At 43.4% G+C, this 23,192-nt stretch overlaps 1 protein-coding gene across 1 annotated transcript in view; it reads left to right on the top strand.

The window, feature by feature from the left end:
* The window catches only part of SLC26A9 (solute carrier family 26 member 9), a 188,522-nt gene that overhangs the window by 97,272 nt on the left and 68,058 nt on the right, over positions 1-23,192 (top strand). The window contains exons 8-12 of the mRNA XM_069238573.1: positions 755-919; positions 4,205-4,357; positions 9,405-9,487; positions 10,562-10,709; positions 14,889-15,002. Of these exons, the coding sequence (XP_069094674.1) occupies positions 755-919; positions 4,205-4,357; positions 9,405-9,487; positions 10,562-10,709; positions 14,889-15,002 (663 nt within the window). The remainder of the gene's footprint in view (positions 1-754; positions 920-4,204; positions 4,358-9,404; positions 9,488-10,561; positions 10,710-14,888; positions 15,003-23,192) is intronic.

Raw genomic sequence — 23,192 nt, 5'->3', positions numbered from 1 at the left:
AACCAAGATACTAAGAACACAAAGCTATAGAGAGGAGGTTGGAGATGGGTAGCACCTGGCATGCTGTGGAAAGAACAGGTGCTTGGGAATATGAGCAACTGCTCCTTGCAAGAGAACCACTACTTTGGCCCTACTATCACATGGTCCTAAGAATGTGTACCCCTTTACCTAAGGCACAAAATAAAGCACCCAGCATTCAGTTAGCATTTGGATGCAGCGGTGGGATGTCATGATTTCCAGTTATCTTTCATCACAAATATAATAGCTCTCTATAGGCTCACCAGATGGTTGGTAGTCTCACCTCCTAATGACGAGGTGCATTTTGATTGCACCCCATTTCCAGCAGACCTGATGCTCAGCGGGGAGCAATAGATCTCATGATATGTGGGGCACCAGTAATTGGACTTGTTATTCAGGTTTCCCTAAAACCTGTTTAGGGAAACCGTAAAATGCATGAGGTTAAGCGGAATGATGAAGTCAGGAAGATAGTGACAAGAAGGTAGTGGACCACTAAGCTTCTTAACAATTTGTGGCCAGTGAGACGGCCTAGGAAAGCAAGAAAGCAAGGCAGATTGTACTTACGATGCCAAACACAGAGTCCCAGCTGTCTTTCTAACCAGTAGGAAGTGCCATAATCCAGAAGCACAGAGGTGCCTGATAAGGCTGGTAGGAGTAAAATGTTGTTATTGTTTTATCTCTAGTTGCTTTCTATGCTCTCCCTTTCCCCCGGTTAATTTTATGCCCTCCATTTCAGATCTCTCTGGCTTTTGTGCAGTTTGGCTTTGTTGCCATTTACTTGTCTGAGTCCTTTATCCGTGGCTTTATGACAGCAGCAGGGTTACAGATTCTCATCTCCGTGCTGAAGTACATCTTTGGTGTGACAGTCCCACCATACAGCGGCCCCTTAGCCATTGTTTATGTGAGTATAATGTAATAAGAACTACAACAATAATATCGTCACATAGAAGTCATATAAATCTGTATCAGCACTGCTAGAACCTCCTGACAGTTGACTTTATCTATGGGCTTTTATAGGCTCATGTGTAGTAAGAATTGTTTTTGAACATCAAAGATTTGTTTTACTAATTATAAAGAATGCAATTATTCTGTTTGATCCCATGATGAAGGGAGGTCCTGGATTACTTTTTAAAACAATCTAATAATAAATTAAACCAAAAAACAAATCATTATACTTATTTTAAAATTTTCTTAACGCACAGGCAGAGTTTATATTGGAAAATAGCAGCTAGGTCCCCATAAGGTGTTCAGCCAAGGAGACCCCACAATGACCTGCACCCGTTCAGCTCTCCATTTCTGTGATGTTGGGCTGTGATATACAATTTCATATGTTTGATGTTGGCAGCAATTTGCCTTTAGTTCAAAATCCCACAACAGTGTCAACAGATAGTTATTGGTCATTGAAAGGAAAGGTGCTGAGTTGCATTTGCGACTGAAAAGATATGGGGCCAGGTGTATCAAGCAATTTTGCATGTGCAAACGGTGCGATTCTCAAAATTCACCCATTTGAGAATGCAAAAATGGCTTTCAAAATGTATGAAAGGCATTCGCTGTGCAATTTTAAGGACTCGCAAAAATAGCGATTCCTTAAAATTGCGACCCCGTTTAGAGAATCGCAAATTGCTATTCTCTACATAGGACATCGCAAATAGGGAATTCCTATTTGCGATTTCCAAAGCACATGCATCAAGCATTTCCTAATTGGGAATTGGGCTTTTAGGAAATGCAATTACCACCAAATCCAATTTGGTGGTAAGCATGTGCAAATTTAAAAAATGCATTATAAATGCATCTTTAAAAATGACATGTAGCACACACATGTCCGCAAATATGTTTTTTGGGGTGCATCAGAGGGGAAATTAGGCCCCCGCACCCTGGGATTTGCATTAGCTAATTTGCAAATTCCTCACCCAATTTGGAAATGCAAAACCATTCACACCTATGGCCCCACAGGCCCATAGGGATGAATGGAGTCCCATTCCCTAATTGCGATTCGGTAATAGCGATTGCGAATTTTACGAAATCGCTATTACTGAATCGCAAATTTCATACATCCCATTTTGCATTTCTTAAATAGCGATTTCTTAAAATTTGCTGTTTAAGAAATGCAAACCGGGAGCTTGATACATCTGGCCCATGGACCAGTGTACACAAGAAATGCACAGCAGCCGGTTTAAAGCGCAATTGTGAACAGCAGGTATACTCCTAATATGTCCTCTTTTTCCGTCAGGTATCATGAAGTATACTTGGTACTTAGATTTACATATTCACAGGCTGAATGTCACATTTTTGTAAGTAGATATAGAATCAATCCAGTTCTCAGAAAATGATTAGGTGCAACATAACATAAGGTCCAGTTGGTCTTTCAGTGTAGTCACCTAGAAAAACCACTGAGCTGCAGCGTCTTAATGAAAGAAGCAAACAGTTCTTTGATAAGAACATTTTACAATTTTAGGTAAAAAGGATTTCATTGTCATGCAGGAGGAAGCAATATTCCCTTATTTGGTCCACCTTGAATATTACTCTTTGAGACTCTAAATGTTAGTTTTCACGGCCTACAGAAAATACCTTCTTCAAAATTGCCTTTACCATTGCAGTATTCTTCTTGAAAATGCTCCACTAGGTGAGAAGGTGTTGTGCCTCTTGAAAGGTTGACTTGACAAAACGGTCGTGCCCTCTGCCTGATCCAGGTCGAAGTCACAGCTGAAATACATTTTCTGTATATAAACTGTTTATTACCACTAGTAAAAGATTTCGCAAAGTCCAGACTCACTGCAGAAATTATTGTCCATGAGCTTTCCTAAAGATAAAGGACGTTTTTACGCACATAAAGCACCTTTTAACAAAAAGTTGTTTATGATCATTTTCACTGTGTTTTGCGGCGGCCACATCTGCTCAAGAAAGAAATGTTTACACACGTGGGATACCCCAGAAAGTTTTTCAAAGCACAAGAAGGGCTCCTGTATAAAAACAAAACACATCATCGAGTGCTCTGTGTCTGGCATACCAGAGTGCTATTACAAAGGCTGAGATGAGTCTCCCTCTGGCTGAACGAAAGGCCATTAAATACAAGTGGTTAAAGCTGCAACCCTAGTGTACAGCACGAACATTTTCATTTAAAAAATGTGTCCTGCTGCAATGTGGACATCAGTACATGCCTCCTGTAATCTTTACTGCCTTGTGTCAATGGTAGGTCAGATACTATAGTAGGGTAAGCTTCCCATCAAATGCCTCAGTTCTTTTTTCTAGCTGTATTAAGTGGCATTCTAGCTGAATGGTTATGCATGATGATGAAGATCCCATGATGGTGAAGGTAAAACTAGTTATTGCTTCTTAGCCATACTCAACCTATTGTTGAATAATAGCTGGTATCCTTCACTGAGCTCTGAATAGAAATGATCGGTATTGCCCAATACACCGTCTATCTGCATAATATATTAATTAAACAATTGTATTGTTCGGTTACTTAAAACTATTACAATAATATATAAAAACGACATGTAAAACGGTAAACAAAAAACACAGATATGTCAAAAGCAGGAAGGAATCTCGATATGTACTGGAATTACCTCATCATCTAAAAATATTCTGTTTAAATCAGTTTTATCAACTTCATTCAGCAAAACCTGACTGTATGCAAGAATAAAGGGAATAAAGGGCATCAATGTTCACCTTAAATTAGCATGATTAACATTATTCATGAGTAGAGCAAGTGATATAAAAATGCATTGTTATTTACCCGCTATCTGTGATCTTTATTAAATGCAATATAAAACCCTTCATAATTTGATAATTTAATCACCAAAACAATGTTTTGAAAAAGTGGTCTATGATCGTTTGAAAGTATTTTAGTGGTTAGGAATCTGATAAAGATACCTGTGCCGGAGAACTACTATTAAGCTTAGCAGGTTTTATTTATTCCTTAATTATGAGAGATATTCCCAATCACTTTAGAGCCCTGTAATTCCTTGGCAAATCTTTGAGCGCAGATCAGTGAAACCATCTGACTAGCAAACAGGATATCCCTGCTGGAGTACTGATTTGTGAGATTATGGCACAGTGTCAGAATAAGTGCCTTCAGAGCAACATATTGTTCATTTGATTGTGCAATGCATCATTTTCACCATGTTTTATAGATGAATACTAGTAAGAGGAGAAAAATAAAAATCTTTTTTTTTGTATCTAGACATTTATAGATATCTGTAAGAATCTTCCAAATACCAATGTGGCATCTCTCATCTTTGCCATAGTCAGTATGGTGCTTCTGATTATCGTTAAAGAGCTGAATTTGAGATACATACACAAGATACGCTTCCCCATTCCAATGGAGATCATGGTGGTAAGTCAGGAATCAGCAACTACTTCTGTCTTCTTCTACCCTGTTTCGTTCTGTCTCTATTATTGCTCCCTGGTAATGCCATTTGAATAGTAGTATCACTAGCTATGGGCATGTTAGCTTGGATGTCAGCCACAAAGACAAAATCGGCTTATGTTATTGTATAAATTCAAATAGTTTGCTGTTCTGAAGGATATACTTTAAGCTGTCAATGGTGCCCAAATGCTTATCTAAGTAATAATTTTAGGATTTTCACCAGACAGCTCGACCAACATCTACAAACAGGAGGACATCATTTGCTTCAACATACCAACAAAAACATGAGATTTTCTTCTGGATCAATCTCTTTTACTTTTTATGGCTTTTAGCATTTTTTGAACGACAATCTCAGAATAAGATATTTAGGGGCATATTTATGAAAGGCTTGCAAGCCTCTCAACCAAATCTATAAGGTTACGCAAAGCCATTTTGCGTGGTTTTGCATAGCATCATAGATATGGAGTAAGCCAAAGCAGCGCAAGTCGCTGCATTGCCTTACTCTGCCTCAGGGAGGGGTTCCATGAGCTTTGCTGTGGGTTTTCCCATGCAACGCCCATGGATTTTGACACTGCCCCAGATTTACTTAATCTCATAAACCTGAGGCGGCGCCAAAACCTTTTGCCTCCCCAGGACAGGCGTAACGAGGAGACATATTTTCAATTCTCCTTGTTTTTTCCTCTTTCTTTGTGTGCTGCATTCTGCAGCACACATAGAAAGAGCAAAACTGCCTCTTTGGATTGTTGTTGTACAGGAAGGTGTCCCTTCCTGCACAAAAACAATCCTGCATACAATGCAGGCACCCATGCACTTTGGTGCACGGGTGCCTGCACTGGCGTTAGGCAGCCAATTGTGCGCCAGCGCAGGGGGAAACAACAGGAATGCACCATATTCCATAAATACTGTGCATTCCTGCCCTTTCAAATTGGACTAGGGCAGCGCAGCAAGAAGACTTGTGGCACTGCCCTACGCCAATTCACCATAAATATGGGCTTTAGTGTAGACCCCTTTTTATCTTATATATGCAGGCCTTAGAGGCTGGTTCTTTGTGTGTAGGTGTTTCAGTTTACAGACTTGACTTTCTCCCTTGTCAGTCAGTGGAGGTGGCACAATGGTGGTTAAACATTTTCTCCTCTCAGGGGGCTGTTTAAGATCCTTACTGGATTCTGCAAACAGCATGTTCAGATATTAAGGATGCTTGGTGAAAGTGAATTGTAATTAGCAATATTTGATGGAATAAAATATTCTGGCAACAGTATCAACTTAGTGTTTTTTTAATATTGAGAACATTTCTGAGGATCAGGTTCCTTTGTAGATCTGTTATTATAATAATAATGTGGAATCCAAATTCGACTTGTGCAAGGGTGGGTACAATAAGCCCGATGTTTTCAGAGAGACTGACAAGTGTTCTTAGTTATACCGGTGCAAAAACTATTCTACGCAGTTTGCCTTCAAAACGAAAGTAACCCCCTAAAAATGAATATGGCTATGGCTGGTTGATTTATTTCCAGACCTCTTAACATCATACATGATTAAACAACACATCTACATACCAGGGTGTGAAAGCAGTGATGGGTAAGTTAGGAGGTAATACTTAAAACAATTGAAGAAGAAGAAAAATGCCAAGCTACACATAAGAATAACTTGTGGGTACATACCTGCAGAAGAATGGAGATGGCTGTAAGCAGAGACAAGGATAAGGAAAGGAAACAAGCAATAGTACCATGTAACAAGGTCTGATCAGATTAAGCGGTTTACTTGTATATGACATGGGGTCTCCTGGTAGCTTCGGGAAAGGTTGTTGGAATGATGCCATTAAATTGCTCCTGACAGCAGTCATACAGAAAAGTCATAGTTTGAAACTGCTAATAAGAGACTTTTGAATTCAGTGTGACTGTGACCTGAGACTGACAATGACACTGAGTCAGGAAGACTTCAAAAGACAGGGCACAACGGAAGTCTTTCACTAACTTGATCTTAATGGAGACTAAGCCACAGGTCACACAAAACTGTACAGACAGTTGTCCAACTTCAGAATGAAACAGAGAAATCAGAGTGGAAATAATAATCACAACATATAAAAATCAAGAGCAGAATCCAAACAATAAGAAAGAATAACAGAGAAATAGAGGTTGCAAGCTGTTGGAGGGACAATAGAGATCAAATCCAGAATTGGCAAAGGGGTTCAGAGATCAAGAACAGGCACTTTGGAAAGTAATGACCTGCTGGCACAGCAAAACATGAGCTAGGATTCAAACAATGGAACTCAAGGATGTATCCAACAAGTAGTAGGTCAAGTAATGCTTTGTTACTGCATGGAAGTATCACAGAAACTAAGGTCAAGGTTACACACAAGGCTAACCAACTCGACAAAGACAACCCAACAGGAAAAAGAAATGGAAAACAACAAAGTAGAAAGATATGTTAAAAGAGGGTGAGGCAAGGCATACATAAAATAAAACAGGATGCTGCACAAGGCATCCACAGGAAGTGAGACAGGCACACTGCAAAACCAATAGCAGGAATCAAGATTCTTCCCAATGTCTCAAAGACATGATTACTACTATAGAAAACTGGAGTAGAAAGCAGGAGTTCCCACTAATGGCAGTTGACAGCACCAATTTTGAAGAAAGAAAGACACCAGTCTTACAGAACAAGTTACTTGTCTTCGATATCTCTCTTTGTGGTGGATACTCTGTCTAACCATAGATTTCTCACCTTGCCAGACTGAATCTGGAGAACTCAAAAGCAGTGCTCCTGAGTGTGGGTATGTGATGCAGTGTGACTGCACATCAAAGCCTTTCCTCTACAGAAGTCACAAACTGAGCCGCATATAGGTGCCACCCATGCGCTGAAGTCGATTTCATTGTCCGCACCTTTTGAGAAGGAGCTCATCTGCAAATTGGAAGAACCAATGTACAGATTCCTAAACTGGGCCCTTTTTAGTAGACCATTCACCAGAATTGAGAGGTGGGAGGGTGGGCAGGAGTCTGCAGTTAGACAGAGCATATACGAGGACCAGCAAGAGCATTATCCAAGGTAAGCAACTTCTAACCGCAAATCCCTCACCTTATGAATAGATGCCAAAGCAGTACTCCCCAAGGTGGTTGGTCTTTGGAATGGCTCAGACTAAAAAGTCCTGCAGGGATGAACAGGTAAAATGTCCATCACAACAGACCTGACTGTTAACGTGGTTATGCTTTATGAACATGTGCACTGATGCCCACATAGATGCCTGATAGATTTTCAGGACAGAGACTCTGCATGTCAAGGCAGTTGTAGCAGCCTTGGCCCTGGTGGAATGGACCCTCAGAACTTCGGGAGGCTGCTTCTTAGCAAGAGCACAGCAGATCATAATACAGAGGACTCTCTATTAGGAGATGATCTGTGTCTGCACAGTGTTGTTGCTTCTGTGACCCAGAGAATCCCATAAAGAGCTGATTGTCCACCCAATGTTCCTTGGTGCAATTAGGGTAAAAGCTAAGTACTCTCTTGGGATCAGAATGATGGAGTATCCCTTTTTATTTAAAGGAATGAGTTTGTAAGAGTCCGACATGAAAAAGCCTCAACACCAGTTTGTCTGGGAAAAAAAGATAGGGAGGCTGGACTGAGGGGCCTAAAGCCCACTCTCCCGGTGCGTGGATGTTATCACAACCAGAAATACTGTTTTTAAAGTTAGAAGCTGCAATGGACAAGTGTGCCTTAGGTCAAGAAAGGTACACGTGAGAATAGCAAGGACCAGGTTTAAATCCCAGTGGCATAGGAAAGGACTTACTTCAAAAAATATGCTGCAAACCTTTAAATTAAACGCATCACAACAGGTCATTTGAACTAGCGTACTGGTTCAGCGAACATAAAAAAGCTAAAAGGGGCAGCAAAGAACCTTTAACTGCTCTCAGCAGTCTGGCACCTGGTAGTATTAACAAGGTGAGGAATTTTCAGTTGGAAGTATCCATCAGAATCCTCCTTCCAGTTTACACCAACACAGTACAGACGTGAGACAGCTGCAGCCTAGTGCAGGTGAGAGTTGCTAAGTTCCCACCTCCAGTGATCTGCCTGATGGAGTACATGGAGATTTGAGGAAGTAACAAGTGGACATTAGTAAACTCTTATATCTTATTTATAAACAGGACAGGAAAACATGAAAAGACACTGGGGCATGCTTGAGGTGATAACACAGAAATATCTAGTTGCTGTTAGAAAACAGAAGATGATGTAAAAAGGAAAAAATTCAGATATGTTGCTTTACTCATCATTTGTTCACTAGATGATAGGCCTAATTCATCCTGGGTAGGCGGGGCTTAGGTGACTGATAACTAAGTAAGAAATCAACACCGGTACTCACACAAAGAGATACAGTATTTGAAGCCGTTGTTCAGTCAGAGCATGCATGACAAGGTGGAAGCAAATGGTCAGTCTGTAGAGTCATCCACTAGTTTTTAAGTAAGGAATAGAGTGATAAAGACGAACATATGTTTTTTCAATGTATTCTTTGAGGTTGAGACTGGTGTTGAGGGTGAATGCAAGAGAGCTGACATTCAGTGAAAGTTGAGGTTCGAAGAAATCAAGGTTCATATAAATGAGGCAGATTGGAGATATTTCTTGCTTGTTGTTTTTGGCAAACAAGTGATTCTCTCTTTGCGTTGAGCTTCACATAGATGCTGGACATCCACGGTTTTGGGTGACATGCTGGCAATGTTTAAGGTGTTGGGTAACTGGAGCACAGGAGTACTTGAAGTTGTGTATAGTCAGCATATTGCTGAAACTTGATGCTGTTATCTGTGAGTAGAACCCTAAGAGGCTCTATGTAAAAATTAAAGATGACAAAAGCCTGGGAGCCTGCGGATCTGTTGTGAGCTGGAGGTGCCCATATGAATAAACTGGCATCAGTACTGTATTCAATGGCCTGCTAATTTCACACTGTACACACCAATGTTGATGTCACCTCACACACATTTACTTTTCCATTGTCATTTTTGTATGTCTAGAATGTTCGTATTTTCTTTTTTTTCAGGTTATTGTTTCCACAGCAATTTCCGGAAGTCTAGACCTGCCTAAAAAATATGATATTAATATCGTCGGCGAAATTCCACTTGGGTAAGTAGGCAATCAGAAAGGAATTAGCAAGTTACCAATCAAACTCAGATCGAACACCAGTTGCTGACTTCATGGCTTAGACAGGTAAGTTGTATATGGCTTCTTTAAGCTTTGAAGTCACGCAGACCATTAAGGACAGTGTCTTCCAGCTCAAAACAATTCGAAACCCAACAAAACAGGTTTCAAACCTCTTACAATTATTTTATTTGTTGCAGCTGGTGCAGGAAATTTGAGACTGTAGCACTGGAAACACATTTTTATCATAAATCCATACTACCACTGAGGGGACCTTAAGGCATCAATAACTTATGAATTCTTGTTAATTGGAAAGATGGATCACATCTCACCATTGCACCCAATGCATTTCATGAAAAAGGTGCAGGCAACTCCTACACTTTTATTTCCATGATTGCAGAGTCGGAAGTGATCTTTCATTGTTCCCAAGGCCTTTCAATGGAAAGTTATCAAATATCCCTTCAATGACCCTAGCTAATCATTCATGGCAAAAGAAGCAATTCAAATTAAATTTTTAGACAATCCCTCATTGACCCAATCTGAAGAAGAAGCAGGCATTGAGACTAATGCATCCTATTACTAGTTAAACAGGTCTCGATTCAGTGTGTAGTTTATGCTGCTGGTGTAGCTGGTGAGCAATGGCACTCGGTTTTGCCAACCAGCACTTATTTTTCACCATCAGACTTTGACCAAAAGATAGAAAGACAGAAAATGGAGAACTAAGGAGGTGGAAAACAACGATAAAAGAGTGACATATGAAGAAAGCAAGGTTGAAAACTTTAAGCTACAAACAGGAAATGCAGAACAGTAGAAGAAGCAGGAGGTGAATCAAGACCAATGCTTGGGCACCTGCCCCTATCGTTTATTTCTATCAACTTCCACATGTCATAAGCTCTCCATGCACCTCACGAGGTATGCTGAAGGTGGCGAATGTTGGAATGTTGGTAGCTTTGTTAATATCCTACATAGTTAGAAATTACTGTGTCTTTTGAGGCTGTGAAAAATCATGCTTCTGCTGACCATGATTCCTACTTGTAACTTTATGAACTTTTGTTGCAGCTTCCCAACACCTGTGATTCCAGAGGTTAGCAAGTGGGGGCACATGGCTGGCACAGCATTCTCTCTCGCCGTCGTCGGCTATGTGATAAACTTAGCCATGGGCCGAACCCTAGGAGCTAAACATGGCTATGACGTGGATCCAAATCAGGTAAAAAAGCATATCAATGGTTGCTCTCTTAAATCATTTATACCACCAGTACTCGGACGTGCATTGTTGCTGATTTGTCATTGAAATCCTGTAACTCGCACACAGTGCATCTGTTGGAGTCGGGTTGACAAAATTATTGGCTGAGCCCAGCTGTAGGTCATATTAGCAGCTGCATTCAGGCCAGAGGTGGGAAGCAGAGACATATTAAGGCATAGGTAAAGTGGGCAATTGCCCAGGGCCTTCACCTTCCAAGGGCAATACTAGGAAAGTTAACTTTCTCTCTAGCTCACTTCTGTGGATTTTTGCATCTTTACTTTTAGCTTATAATTAAATATTGTTAGCCAACATAGGGCTAGATCTATATGTAGCATCCTTCAAAGCTGTCCAAAACATTGGGTTCAAAATATTCCTTGCTGTCTTTAAGACGACACAGGGGGGAACCCTCTTGAGCCAAACTCCATAAAAATTCATTCATTTTACTTTTTGCCAAAAGGCCATTGGTGGACATCCAAGCTGCCTGCAGTCTTTTAAACCTAGGAAGCAAGAAGCAAGTCCTTAAAAAGGTGGACGCCCAATTAGCATGGGCAACTTAGTCACCCCATAATACAAAGGGCTATCCCACAGAGAAGTGTGAAATTAACATTTATAAGTGAGTGCACCTATTATAACCCCAAAAGCATCTTTTCCATATACTAATGGGCATCAAGCTTCTAAATGAATCTAAGTGGTAATATTTCTAAAGTAGGGCTTGGTTATTACATTTATGAACGGCCATTCAAAAATGCTCTGATAGTGAAAGGTGGTTTGGAGTACAAGCTATATGTGTGCCTTATGTTCCCATAGCAGCCTTAAGTCATGTTAATCACTATAATAGGCACCTTTGGAGAGTCTTTCATAAGCTCTATCAGCTCATACAACCTTGCTGCTACGTCTATGTGTATGGATGAAGGTTCTATCTAAAAAGAGTGCTGGAGCACTGTGAACGGGGGACTTACATAGCAGTAGTAACATTGAAGCACTGGTTCCTAATAAGCAACATAAGCAGAGAAGTCATGATCTGTAGGTGCTCTTGTGTTCAATTACCATTAATCCTTTGCTGACCCATCAAACAGCACTGAACCAGGACTACAGATGCGTGCATCTTTTCACTTTATATAATCACAGGGTGCAGTATAACAAGGGTTTAGTGGCTTTTCTTTTGAATTGCCAAATCATATAGCTGTGACAGATGGAGTTGTGCAGGGAGTATAGAGAAAAAATAAAATAGCAGCAGGAGGTTTAAAGATCCATTATATATCTTGGGATTGTGTACTTAATATGATGTGATCTCAGGCATCCCTGAGTTATGTCTCACACCATATCACCTTCTTATCTCCAGAATGTTAATTAAGAGCTTCAGTGGATGATCTCCTTCTGGTCACAGCCACTCCCATTCTTACCGACCAAAAAGACATGAAAGACATATCAAAAAAACTCATCAACGTGTGTCACTGGCTCTTAGTTCAATTGTGATTCAATGTTTGGAAAGTGACAGAAAGAACATAATCTCTTCCTCTCCTAACTCAACAGAAATGTAATGTTACCTGCTCCACTTACTGCCCATGCTAGCAATTTCGAAACAAACAATTATGGGGGTTATTCCAACTTTGGAGGAGGTGGTAATCCGTCCCAAATGTGACGGATTTACCACCAGCCGTATTACGAGTTCCATAGGATATAATGGACTCGTAATACGGCTGGTGGTATATCCGTCACTTTACCGTCACTTTTGGGACGGATTACCACTTCCTCCAAAGTTGGAATAACCCCCTATGTGTTTTAGGAATAGAAGATCTTGATATTCTGAATCATTTGGCTTGCTGCTGACCTTGCTTTAGATATTTAATTTGGTCGTACTAATGTAGGAAATTTGACGCCAAGGCCTGTTAGCTATCTCTGCCCTTACCTTACATGACGAGGCACTAGTAGTGTCAGTTAAGCCTTTCCTTGTTTAATGTGTGAAACATAAGTTGTAAACGTTTAGCAAACTACAATTATTATGAAGAATGTGAATTTCAAAAGATACTCTGATGAAGCAGACTCCCACTGCTTTATGAGTCTAAACTACTAGAAATAGAAATCAAAAACATTCTAGTCCAAAAAAGGAACTGAATGTGGGAATTGCATCTACTCAATGGAGTTAGAAACACATGAAAATCCCTCTTTCATCTCACACCATTCAAGAGCAAATATGCTTCAAAATGAAGTCTGCAGGTATCACCCTTCTTCCTTAATGCTTTGGCATTTTAGGACACAGCCATTCCATTATCAGCTTTCTTAGTGGTACTACAGAACCGTCTAAAACTTGTGAGATCACAAACAAATAGGAAGTCCCCTTTGAGCCATTCACACTCAACTGTCCAAAGCTGGGCAAAGTTGGGCAAATACCCAGGAATAGATCAAATTTCAATTTACTTTTGCAAAGCTAGCTTTTACTTATAAACAATGTAGTGAAAAGTAGCCAAGTCCTGTGGTCAATCCAACACCTCTCAAGGGTTCACTCATTTGAAAATTAGAGGTTATTTTGAAGTAAAAACGGGGGTACAGCAAGGGTGTATCTTGGTCCTGAGACAGTTTTGCATACCAACCAATGGGCTTGTCAGCCAGTTAACAACAAGATTCTCCAATGCCCCACATCAGGAAAATAATCATCACCCTTCTTTTTGATGATAATACAGATGTATTTTTAGAGATCTTCTTGAGGGATTCTCAGATTTTTTTGTAAGGGCTACTGTCTTTTAGTTTATATTAAACACTTTGCCCACATAAACCCATTCGAGGAGCCATCTACCTGGCAGGGTAGGTGTTTGCAATAGTAACTAATTCTGATTATTTATTGGTTGGCCTCAGTAACAATACCAAACCAGACAAACAAATTACAAAAAACTCCTAATTGCTGTCACACAGAATGAGTTTACTGAAAAGATTTAAGTGATTATTCAAAGATTGCTGGTCCGTCTGCAGTCCCAACAGGATGGCAAGGGTACAACCTCCACCACTGTGGCAGATGACTTCCTCCTTATTTAGAAAATGTGCCTGCCTGGTGCAGATCTCTGCACCTTCAAATGAACAGCTGGCATAACAGCTCCTTTGAAGGAACTGCAAGTTTGCTGAGGGTCCACTCAGAAAGTTTTTTAGTTTTTCAAAAACAAACTCCCAAAGCATTTCTGATAAAGGCTAAATATCCCACTTTACCTCATTTATGATGGCAGAACAGTCTTACAAACTATCAGCAGAGGCTTACAAGCCAAGGTGTATTGCTCAACCTTTTGTGGCTCAGAATTGTGGAACTATTTTAAAAATGTCATATTTGGAAACTTGGTCTTGAGGTGATTAAGGAGCAGTGAGGTGCCCCCTATGTCACTCTGATTCATCCCTGGCTATGAACCACAGCCCACAATGGGCATTATCACACAGATTTTCTCTGTTTAAGCATTCAGGGAATGTCAAATCAACCAAACAAGAGCTTTTTCTGAACTTCTGATTTACTACATATGCTTTACAGTTAAGTGGGCAAACAGAAATCATGGATGCCATAAAAGTATATTTTTCAATGTTATTAAGGAAGCCAAAATACTTTTTGTGTTTTTCTGTAATGCTTAAACTCTGGGTTTTAGCTTTCCTACAGGGGTTAAAAATCAGAGGCCTGGAACCTGTCATTTTATCTTGCAAAATCTGACCTATACTCCCCTAACTGTTGCTATATCTAAATTTTGCCATTTTCTTTGGAACAAGCAAAGGACATTTGCAACCTTTGACACCTCCCTGTAGCTTTTTAAACAAAGGTGTATTATTGTATCTCTTGCCTACCTTTTCACTACTGAAATCGTTTTTCTGCTGCTAATCTGAAAAGTGCATTTCTAAAGCGGATGGTATTAGTATGCTTTGATGATGGATAAATCAATTGATTGAGTGATTGTGACATTTGCGAGTTAATATACGGTCCTGCCAATATTCGTTGTCCTTGGCACTCTTATGAGTGGTCTACACTTTGCCATTACATGTCCTATGTAATGCTGAGACTTGTGATTATTTTGTCAATGCATGTTAGGACCACTAGTTTCCCAACCTTTGTCTTGGGCCACAACGTCTCCTTGGGCCTGCTCTGTTACTGATCATCAATCTCGCTCTTTCTTGTAGGAGATGCTGGCCCTTGGCTGTGGCAACTTCTTTGGATCCTTCTTTTTGATCCATGTGATCTCTTGTGCCTTGTCTGTGACATTAGCTGTGGATGGTGCAGGAGGGAAATCTCAGGTAAGCAGTGGCAGGGCACTTAAATGGAATACCATTTCTCAATTAAATCAGCATTTGTATTGCTTTCAACTTAGCTAAATCTGAGTCCCCATTATCATTTTTATCCCAATAGCTTTTATAAGCTAGATGTGCAGACATGCTCTTTTGAAATTTTCAAGGCCACTAAAATGGGACTGTGCCTAATTCAAATTGTCGTAGTTGGACTCTCATTTAAAGGCGAGACTGTTGGTTTAGGGATGAGAGCACTTTTGTTGGCAGGCGACTATGCCATTCCTACAACAAGTCGCAACTGTTGGCCCAACCCTCTCGGCTCACAAGCAGTACCTTACCAAAAATCCAAATAGTAAAAGGTGATTGCTGGCAGCCTGTACACATGGACTCTAGAGTGCGACATCTCAGGGGAGTTGTGGTGGAATGGAAGTTACCCTTTTCTCACGTTAGCAATGCGTCTCAGTCACACACAGGCAATTAAGGAGATGCAGGAGAGTTTTTTATAGTTTTTTTTTAAAGACTGCACTCTACAGTAAAATGCATGAGCTGCAATGATTAGGATAATGCATAATAAAAGAAATATGATTGTGAAGATGAGAATTGGGAATCTAAAGACCCCCACCATATTGCAAACATTGAATGTAAAATCCCTAGCAAAGAGAACCTAATCCCTACCCTAACGAGAGCTAGTTGTGACAAACCTAATCTGTCAGTACTATGTCTATGAGAAGCACACCTAACCCTTGTTACCTTGGAATGAGGTCTAGGTCAGACTCCGTGGTGACACGAAGGCTAGGTCTGCATCAAGGCGGCGTGCAGCATAGCTAGTGTCAACAGCATCTGGTAGGAATCTCTCTGATAACCTTGTCTGTGTGAGATATATTTATAAAGATCTTGTAGGACCCCTGGTGCAGGTATGTGTCCAAACAATAGATAAGAGGGCAGGCTTGTGGCTGCAATTATGTATACAATTTCCACCAAAAGTACATTATGTTACTGTCATACGTAAGTGGGAAAGGGGCATAGTGTGAATACCTACGTATATCACTTAATTTTGACGCTGATAGTGACGCTTTCACAGAGTGGCACTGAAAAAATTGCTTTAACTCTAAACAGAGGCAGCCATCTTAAAAGAAGTAATACAATAAATACGCTAAGATAGAGCAGTTTAAGTAGGTTAAAAGTCACCAGGTGACAAGGGCACCGGCCTGCAAGCCAGACGGCTAATCTAAATTCCTGAGACCCATTAAAACTAAACAGGATACACTACAAAATGAAGCAGAAGAGGTCAGCAATGCAGGATGGAGAAAGGATTAATTGCTATTTCTAAGGGCTCTGCTTTGAGACTACATGAGACACAATCAAATCTTGTGAGCTCTGTGTCGTGGAGATGATAAAACTACACTGAGGCATTAAAGGTCAGCGTTGGGGGTAGATGAATCATCGTTAAAGTGTATCATGCCAGTGTGGTGTGAGTTGGCAAGCCCCAGCTAAAATGGATGAGATCTGTAAAGTGAGAAGGAAGACTATGGGGGTCATTACGACCCTGGCGGTCAGTGGTAAAGCGGCGGTAAGACCGCAAATAGGTCGGCGGAAAAAAAATGGAATTAAACCGCCGCGGTCATCCGGCACTTCACCATTCCGACCGCCACGGCAGTGAAGACCGCTGGGCTGGAGATTGCGGTCTCCAGCCTGGCGGTCGTCACTAGACCACCGACGGTATCAGGACCCTGCAACCTCGGGTGGTTGGGAACCGCCATGAGATCCATGGCGGTAGGCACTATCAGTGCCAAGAAATTCCTTCCCTGGCACTGATAGGGGTCTCCCCCACCCCCGCTACCCCCCACGAATCCTCCCCCCACACCCCCACCTGCTGCCACCCCCCAAAGGTGCCATAACCCCCTCCCCACCCCGACCCCGAACATATACACACCCCTACATGCACACATACTCCCCTACAACACATACCCGCACACATACAAACAGACATGCACACTGTCCGACCCGCACACATTTCCCATACACACACCACCCCCCGCACGCATACACTCACTCACTCACTCACCCCCTCTACACTCTCACACGCAAACACCCATGCACGCATACAACACGCAACACCCTCCCACCCCCTTCCCTATCGGACGATCAACTTACCTTGTCCGTTGATCCTCCGGGAGGGGATGGGATCCATGGGGGCAGCTCCGCCACCAGAACTCCGTTACCAGAACACCGCCACACCGAATCATGGGACGTGATTCAGTGGGCGGTGTTCTGTTGACGTGGCGGTGGAGGTTGAGCAACCTCCAATTTCCCGCCGTCCGCCAGTATGGCTGCTGGCGGCCTTCCGTAGGAAAAAGGACAGCGGGCTGCCAGCGGTCATAATACGCAGTGCGGAAGACCGTGGTGGCGGTCTTCAGCACGGCGGTACCTCGGCGGTCTTGCGAATAGACCGCCGAGTTCATAATGACCCCCTATGTCTCTACTGAAGTGGATATCATCTGCGGCGAAAGACTGAGCCAGATTCCACCGATGTACAGGAAGATTGTGAAGGTGAAAAGGAGCAAGACTGAAAACAGCAAGTGTTAATTGCTAGGAGATTGGTGAGCTTCCTTTGTTGAGTAAGAAACCCTTAAGCCAGGAACAAGCGTGATTCAATTTATTCCATTCAATGATCTTTATGACGTACAGCACAGCAGCATTGAAGGCAGGGGCGTAGGAGACACTAAATTTCTGGGGGGAACAGGGACAACCTTGAGGTGGGCCCCCTGCACAAAGTTTTCACCCAGAAGGGTTGCCGTGGTGGGGGGAGATGGGGAAGGCGGTCGCTTCCATTCGAGTCCTTTGTGGCCTGCAATTCCCTGTCTGCTGGGCCCTTTGCTGCCTGTTAGGCAGCAACAGACTCTGTGATGCTGTTTGCCTGTGTGAAGTCCTAAGAGGCCTGTACTGCCTGCTGGGCGCAGTTCTACCCGTTGATTCCTGTGCTGGCTGCCATGCACTGTGGTGCCTGTTGGGAGCTTTCTTTCTAGTCAGGCTGTGTCAGTCTCTGGGTCCCTGCCTGCCTATGAAGGTCAGTAAGGCCTATGATTGCTGCTAGGTCCTTGTCTGACTGTCAAGTGGCAGTCTCTGTGCTGCCGCGTTCCTGTGAACTGCTGTGCTGTCTGACAGGGCCGGCCTTAGTGCTGGTGGCACCCTGTGCGACATTGTTTGTTGGCCCCCCCTAGTGACCACCTCCGCCATGGATTCCTTCACTACTATCCGTCACCACTCTCTCTCAGATGCATGTCATTAGTTTTATAGCACCACTCATACCGGGAAATATCCCTTACAACGCAATCAATGCAATGCAATGCATTGACCACGCTGCCATTACCACAAATATGGGTCTAGCACGCATGCCTTTACCACACATATCTTTACCACGCATATGCGTGGTTACAGCATAGAAAGCGGTCTAGCTGTCCGGGTGGAACAGGAAGAAGCAGAGGAGAGAAAGGTAAGTATGGCTGGGTTTAGGGTGGGAGGTTGGGGTCATTTTTAGGACAGGGTAGGGTCGGGGTAGTTTTTAGGACAGGGTGGGGTAGGTTTTAGGGTTCAGGAGGAGGGCGTGGAGTTCAAGTAGCTTTTAGGACAGTGTGGGGTAGGTTTTAGGGTACAGGGTGGGGGTCATGTAGTTTTTAGGACAGAGTGGTGTAGGTTTTAGGGTTCAGGGTGGTGGCAGGGGCGCCAAGGTAGTTTTTAGAGCAGTTCAGGGTAGGTTTTAGGGTTCAGAGTGGGGGTCAGGGTAGTTTTTAGGACAGGGCAGGCGGGTTTAAGGCTTAGGGCAGGGGCAGTTTTAAGTGCTTGGAGGGGTGGAGTACGGTATCAGGTGTAAGGGGGCAGGGTAGGGAGAATTGACCACGCATGTTCCTTCACCAAACATGCTTTTATAATTAAATTTGTTATAAAGCATGCATAGTAGTAAAGACACGGTCATTGTTGAGAGCGCAATGTTAAGGCATGCACGATATACGCATGAGTTGTTCCATCATTAATCCCTCATGCCAGTCTAGGTTGTCAAAGCACTTTACATCACACAGATATTACGCAGAGACATTCATCATATATGTGTAAATCAGTGTATATGAAATGTTACATAAGACAGAGGACGACAAGGTGTAGGTGTCACAGGTCATCCATACTGGTAGCAGGTATAGTTTAAGAGTGCTTCATCTGGAGAAGAGCAAACTCAGAATTTAAAACATAACACCATGGTTGGGGGCTCTCTTTAATAATCAGAACTGATTTGCGCTCAAATTAACTTGTTTTGCAACATTAAGTTAATCAAAAAATGGGGGGAAATCATAATGCTCTAATCTACATCTTGATGTTTGCATGCAGCTCTTTGATGAGTTCATTGTTCACTGTTCTTTATTCAGTTTTAATTTATAAATTGCAGGGGACAAAAAAGGAGCTCTCTGATGTAGGAAGCTGGCCTGGTATGTGGTGAGTACCTATGGTATTATCACCTTATACCAGGTCAAGTATCCCCTATTAGTGAAGTGTAGGCAGTGTCTAGAAGCCAGGCTCTCTTAAGGGAGCTGTGGATGAGCAGCCAAGACTTATCTAGGACACATGCAAAGATCATGCAATACCATTGTAGTCACACAGCACTTACACACCTGAAAGAAACATGTGTTACGAAAATAAAGGTTCCTTATCACAGTAACACAAACACTAAAACACTAGGTAGGCAGTACTCCAATAGGATGTAAGTAACACACTATTATATGTACAGCAGCAATCAGAAATTGGCATAAAAAGCTATAGGAAACAGTGAAAAGCAATAGGCAACACTGAAGGCCTAGAGGGGACCAACCATATACTAAAAAAGTGAAATGCGAAAGCCGGGTCCCCACCCAAGGAAATGGAATCGGTAGAGGGGATCTGGAGGAACTAGGAAACTCCAAAGGTAAGTACCAGAGTGCCCCCCAGCGACCAGGAGAAAAGAGGTAAGTTACTGTTTTTTCCCCAACCCACCAAAAGGGAAACATCCTTTTTTACGACTTTCTTTTTACGAAAGTCGTGGTTAACGAAAGCGCAACAACGCTTTTTTTAACCACGACTCCGTTTCAACAACGAACAAGCGTGGTTAAGGTACAAAGAAGGGAGTTGGCGAAGGAGGACGACGCAGGTGAGAAGGGGTCGACTAAAGTAAGTGGTGGATTTGTTTTTGGGTAGGGGGTGGGAGGGTGGTAGGTTTTTGGTTTTGGGAGGGGGTGGGGGGTTAGGGGGTTTTAGGTTTTGGGGTGGGGTTGGGGGGGTGGGGTGTTTTTGGTTTTTGGGGAGGGGGTGGGGGTTAGGGGGTTTTAGGTTTTGTGGTGGGGTTGGGGGGTGGGGTGCGGGATGTAGGGTGAATGGTGCCTATTACTAATGCTTTTATCAGGAATGCCTTTACAACGAAATATCGTTGTTAAGGCATTCGTGGTAAAATCATTAGTAGTAAGAACAAGGTCGGTGTTCCGACCTCGTTGTTTCGGCAGTAGTTGTTTTTAAAGTCGGTGTTCCGTCGTACAATCCCACCAAAAGGACTTCAGAGAAGGATATTGCAAAACGCAGACAGGACTGCAAGAGACTAGAGGTGGATCCAGGAGGAGGAACACCTGGAAAAGAAGGAGACCAAGTCCAGTTTACGTAGGAGTGTCTGGTCGTGGCAGGAGCCACTACCCACCCATCTGTGGATGCAGGAGTTGGTCGACAGGGAGATGAAGATGGTCAGCAATGCAACAATGGAGCAGATGAAGAGTTCCTAGGTGATGCAGTTGATGTCCCACACCGGATGAAGAATTGCAGTCAGTCTGGGGTGTGGAAAACCCACCAAAATGCCTTGGCAAAAGCAAATGTCGCAGTAGGAGAAAAGTGGAGTTGCCAGGGACCAGCAGGGTCCAGGGGGACTGAACCCATGGAGGGGACTCCCTGGTGACCATCAGCAAGGCAGAGAGTCTGGAGAATGAGAGGCAGCCCCCACGGAAGACCTATAGGCAAGGAGCCCAGGAGCTGCAAAGAGGCCTACGCAGCACACCCGAAGAGAGGTCCCACGTTGCAGGCGAAGCACGTTGAGGGCTGTGCTTCACAGAGAAGAGTGCTGGGGGCTGAGGCTACATGGAGCCTGAAGATCCCTTGGAGGAGATAACAACAAGCCTTGGTAGCTGCAAGAGATGCAGTGCATGGGGGTACTGTCCTGCATGGGACGGCAAGGACCTACCTACTCCACAGTTGGACAGATGGAAGAGAGGACCAAGGGGACCACTTCAGACTACCACCCCTGATGCACGATCCACGCAGCTCAGGAGGAGAGGAGATCCACGCAGCCGGTTGTTGTTGCAGTTGGTGCCTACGGATGCAGGTAAGAGACTCCTTCACTCCAAGGAATTTTCCTTCTTTCTTCTCATGCAGACTGAAGACTTGCTGCCCTCCGAGGAAGCACAGCTGGGCAAATGTTGCAGTTACTGGAAGGAGTCGGAGAAACAATGTCGAAGTTGTTGCTGGAGCTGCAGATTGTACTTTCCTGTGAAGTCCAGTTGCGGTTCCAGTGGCCAGAAGTCAAAGTAAACGTTGCAGAGGAGTCCTGCTGGAATCTTGCACGTTGAATCTGAGGACCCACCCAGGAGGGAAACCCTAAATAGCCCAGTAAGGGGGAATTGGTCACCTAGCAGAGTGACCACCTAGGAGGGGGCTGACACTTCACCTCCCTAACCTGGCCACTCAGATGCTCACAGAGGCCTCTGCCAACCTTGGATTCAAGATGGCAGAATCAAGTGCCCACCTGGAGGATCTCCGGGCACCACCCCAGTGTGATGATGGACAGGGGAGTGGTTACGCCCTTTCCATTGTCCAGTTTTGTGCCAAAGTAGGGGCTGAGGTCCCTGAACTGGTACAGACTGGTTTATGCAAGGAGGCCACCAATGTGCCCTTCAGAGCATACTAGAAGCTTGGCAAGGCTACCCCTCCCAAAGCCATGTAACACCTATTTCCAAAGGGGGAGGGTGTTGCCTCCCTCTTCCAAATGAAATCCTTTGTTCTGCCTTCCTGGGCATGAGCTGCTCAAGCAGCAGAAGGAGGGCAGAAATCTGTCTGAGGGGTGGCAGCAACGTGGGCTGCCCGGAAAACCCCAGGAAGCTGGTAGGAGCAATGCTGGGGATCCTCTAAGGAGCCCCACAAAGTGCATGGAATCATACAATCAATACTGACAATAGTATTGGGGTATGATTCTGACATGTTTGTTACCAAACATGCCCAGGTTCGGAGTTACCATTATGTACCTGGACACAGGTAGTGACCTATGTCTAGTACAAGCGTAAAAGGGCGTCGCACACACTCAAGAGGTCCAGGAAAATGGAGCTGGAGTTTGTGGGGGCACCTCTGCTCCTGCAGAGGTGCCCTCACACACAGACACTTGCACCCTGCCATCGGGGCTAAGAGGGCCTACCATAGGGGTAACTTACAGTGACCTGGTGCAGTGACCTGAAGTGAAAAGGTGCAAGTACCTTTTCACGCACGCAGGCTGCAATGGCAGGCCTGCAAACACAGCTTACATGGGCTCCTATAGGTGGCATAATACATAATAAATGTTGCAGCCCATGGGGAACCCCTGATCCCCCAATGCCCTGGGTACCTGGGTACCATATACTAGGGACTTATAAGGGGCACCAGTATGCCAAGTGTGGGGTGTGTGTGGTCCAAGCAATCAAATTTAATGGGAGAGAGCACTGGGGTACTGGTTAGCAGGATCCCAGTGAACACAGTCAAAACGTACTGACAGGCAAAAAGTGGGGTAACCATGCCAAAAAGAGGGTACTTTCCTGTATCTGACGAAAGCAGTAACCCACTGACCTAGTCACATTATATACACTTTGTGATCTGCATGTAGACATCCTTTGTAGCAGGCATAGTAACCCTGTACGTTATGATGAGTCAAAACTTCTACTAGACAAAACTTCAATCTCTCTCCAGAAAGACCATTAATCACCTGAATTAACTTGAGATTTTTATTGTTGCCTGAAAACTGTTGGTGGCAAGGAACATCCAGCAGGTGCATTTAAAGTCACAATATACTTGCAAACATAGCACCCCCATCCTAAGTCAGCACCAAGTGCAGCAGCAGCGGTTGCATCGCCCTAGCTGCCTTACCTAGCCCTGTCCATCTCTCTGGCCATCTGGTTC

Source organism: Pleurodeles waltl, chromosome 6 (assembly GCF_031143425.1).
Source record: "Pleurodeles waltl isolate 20211129_DDA chromosome 6, aPleWal1.hap1.20221129, whole genome shotgun sequence".
Classification (NCBI taxonomy): Eukaryota; Metazoa; Chordata; class Amphibia; order Caudata; family Salamandridae; genus Pleurodeles; species Pleurodeles waltl.
The sequence above is the reverse complement of the archived record's forward strand: the minus strand, read 5'-3'. Positions and strand labels throughout refer to the sequence as shown.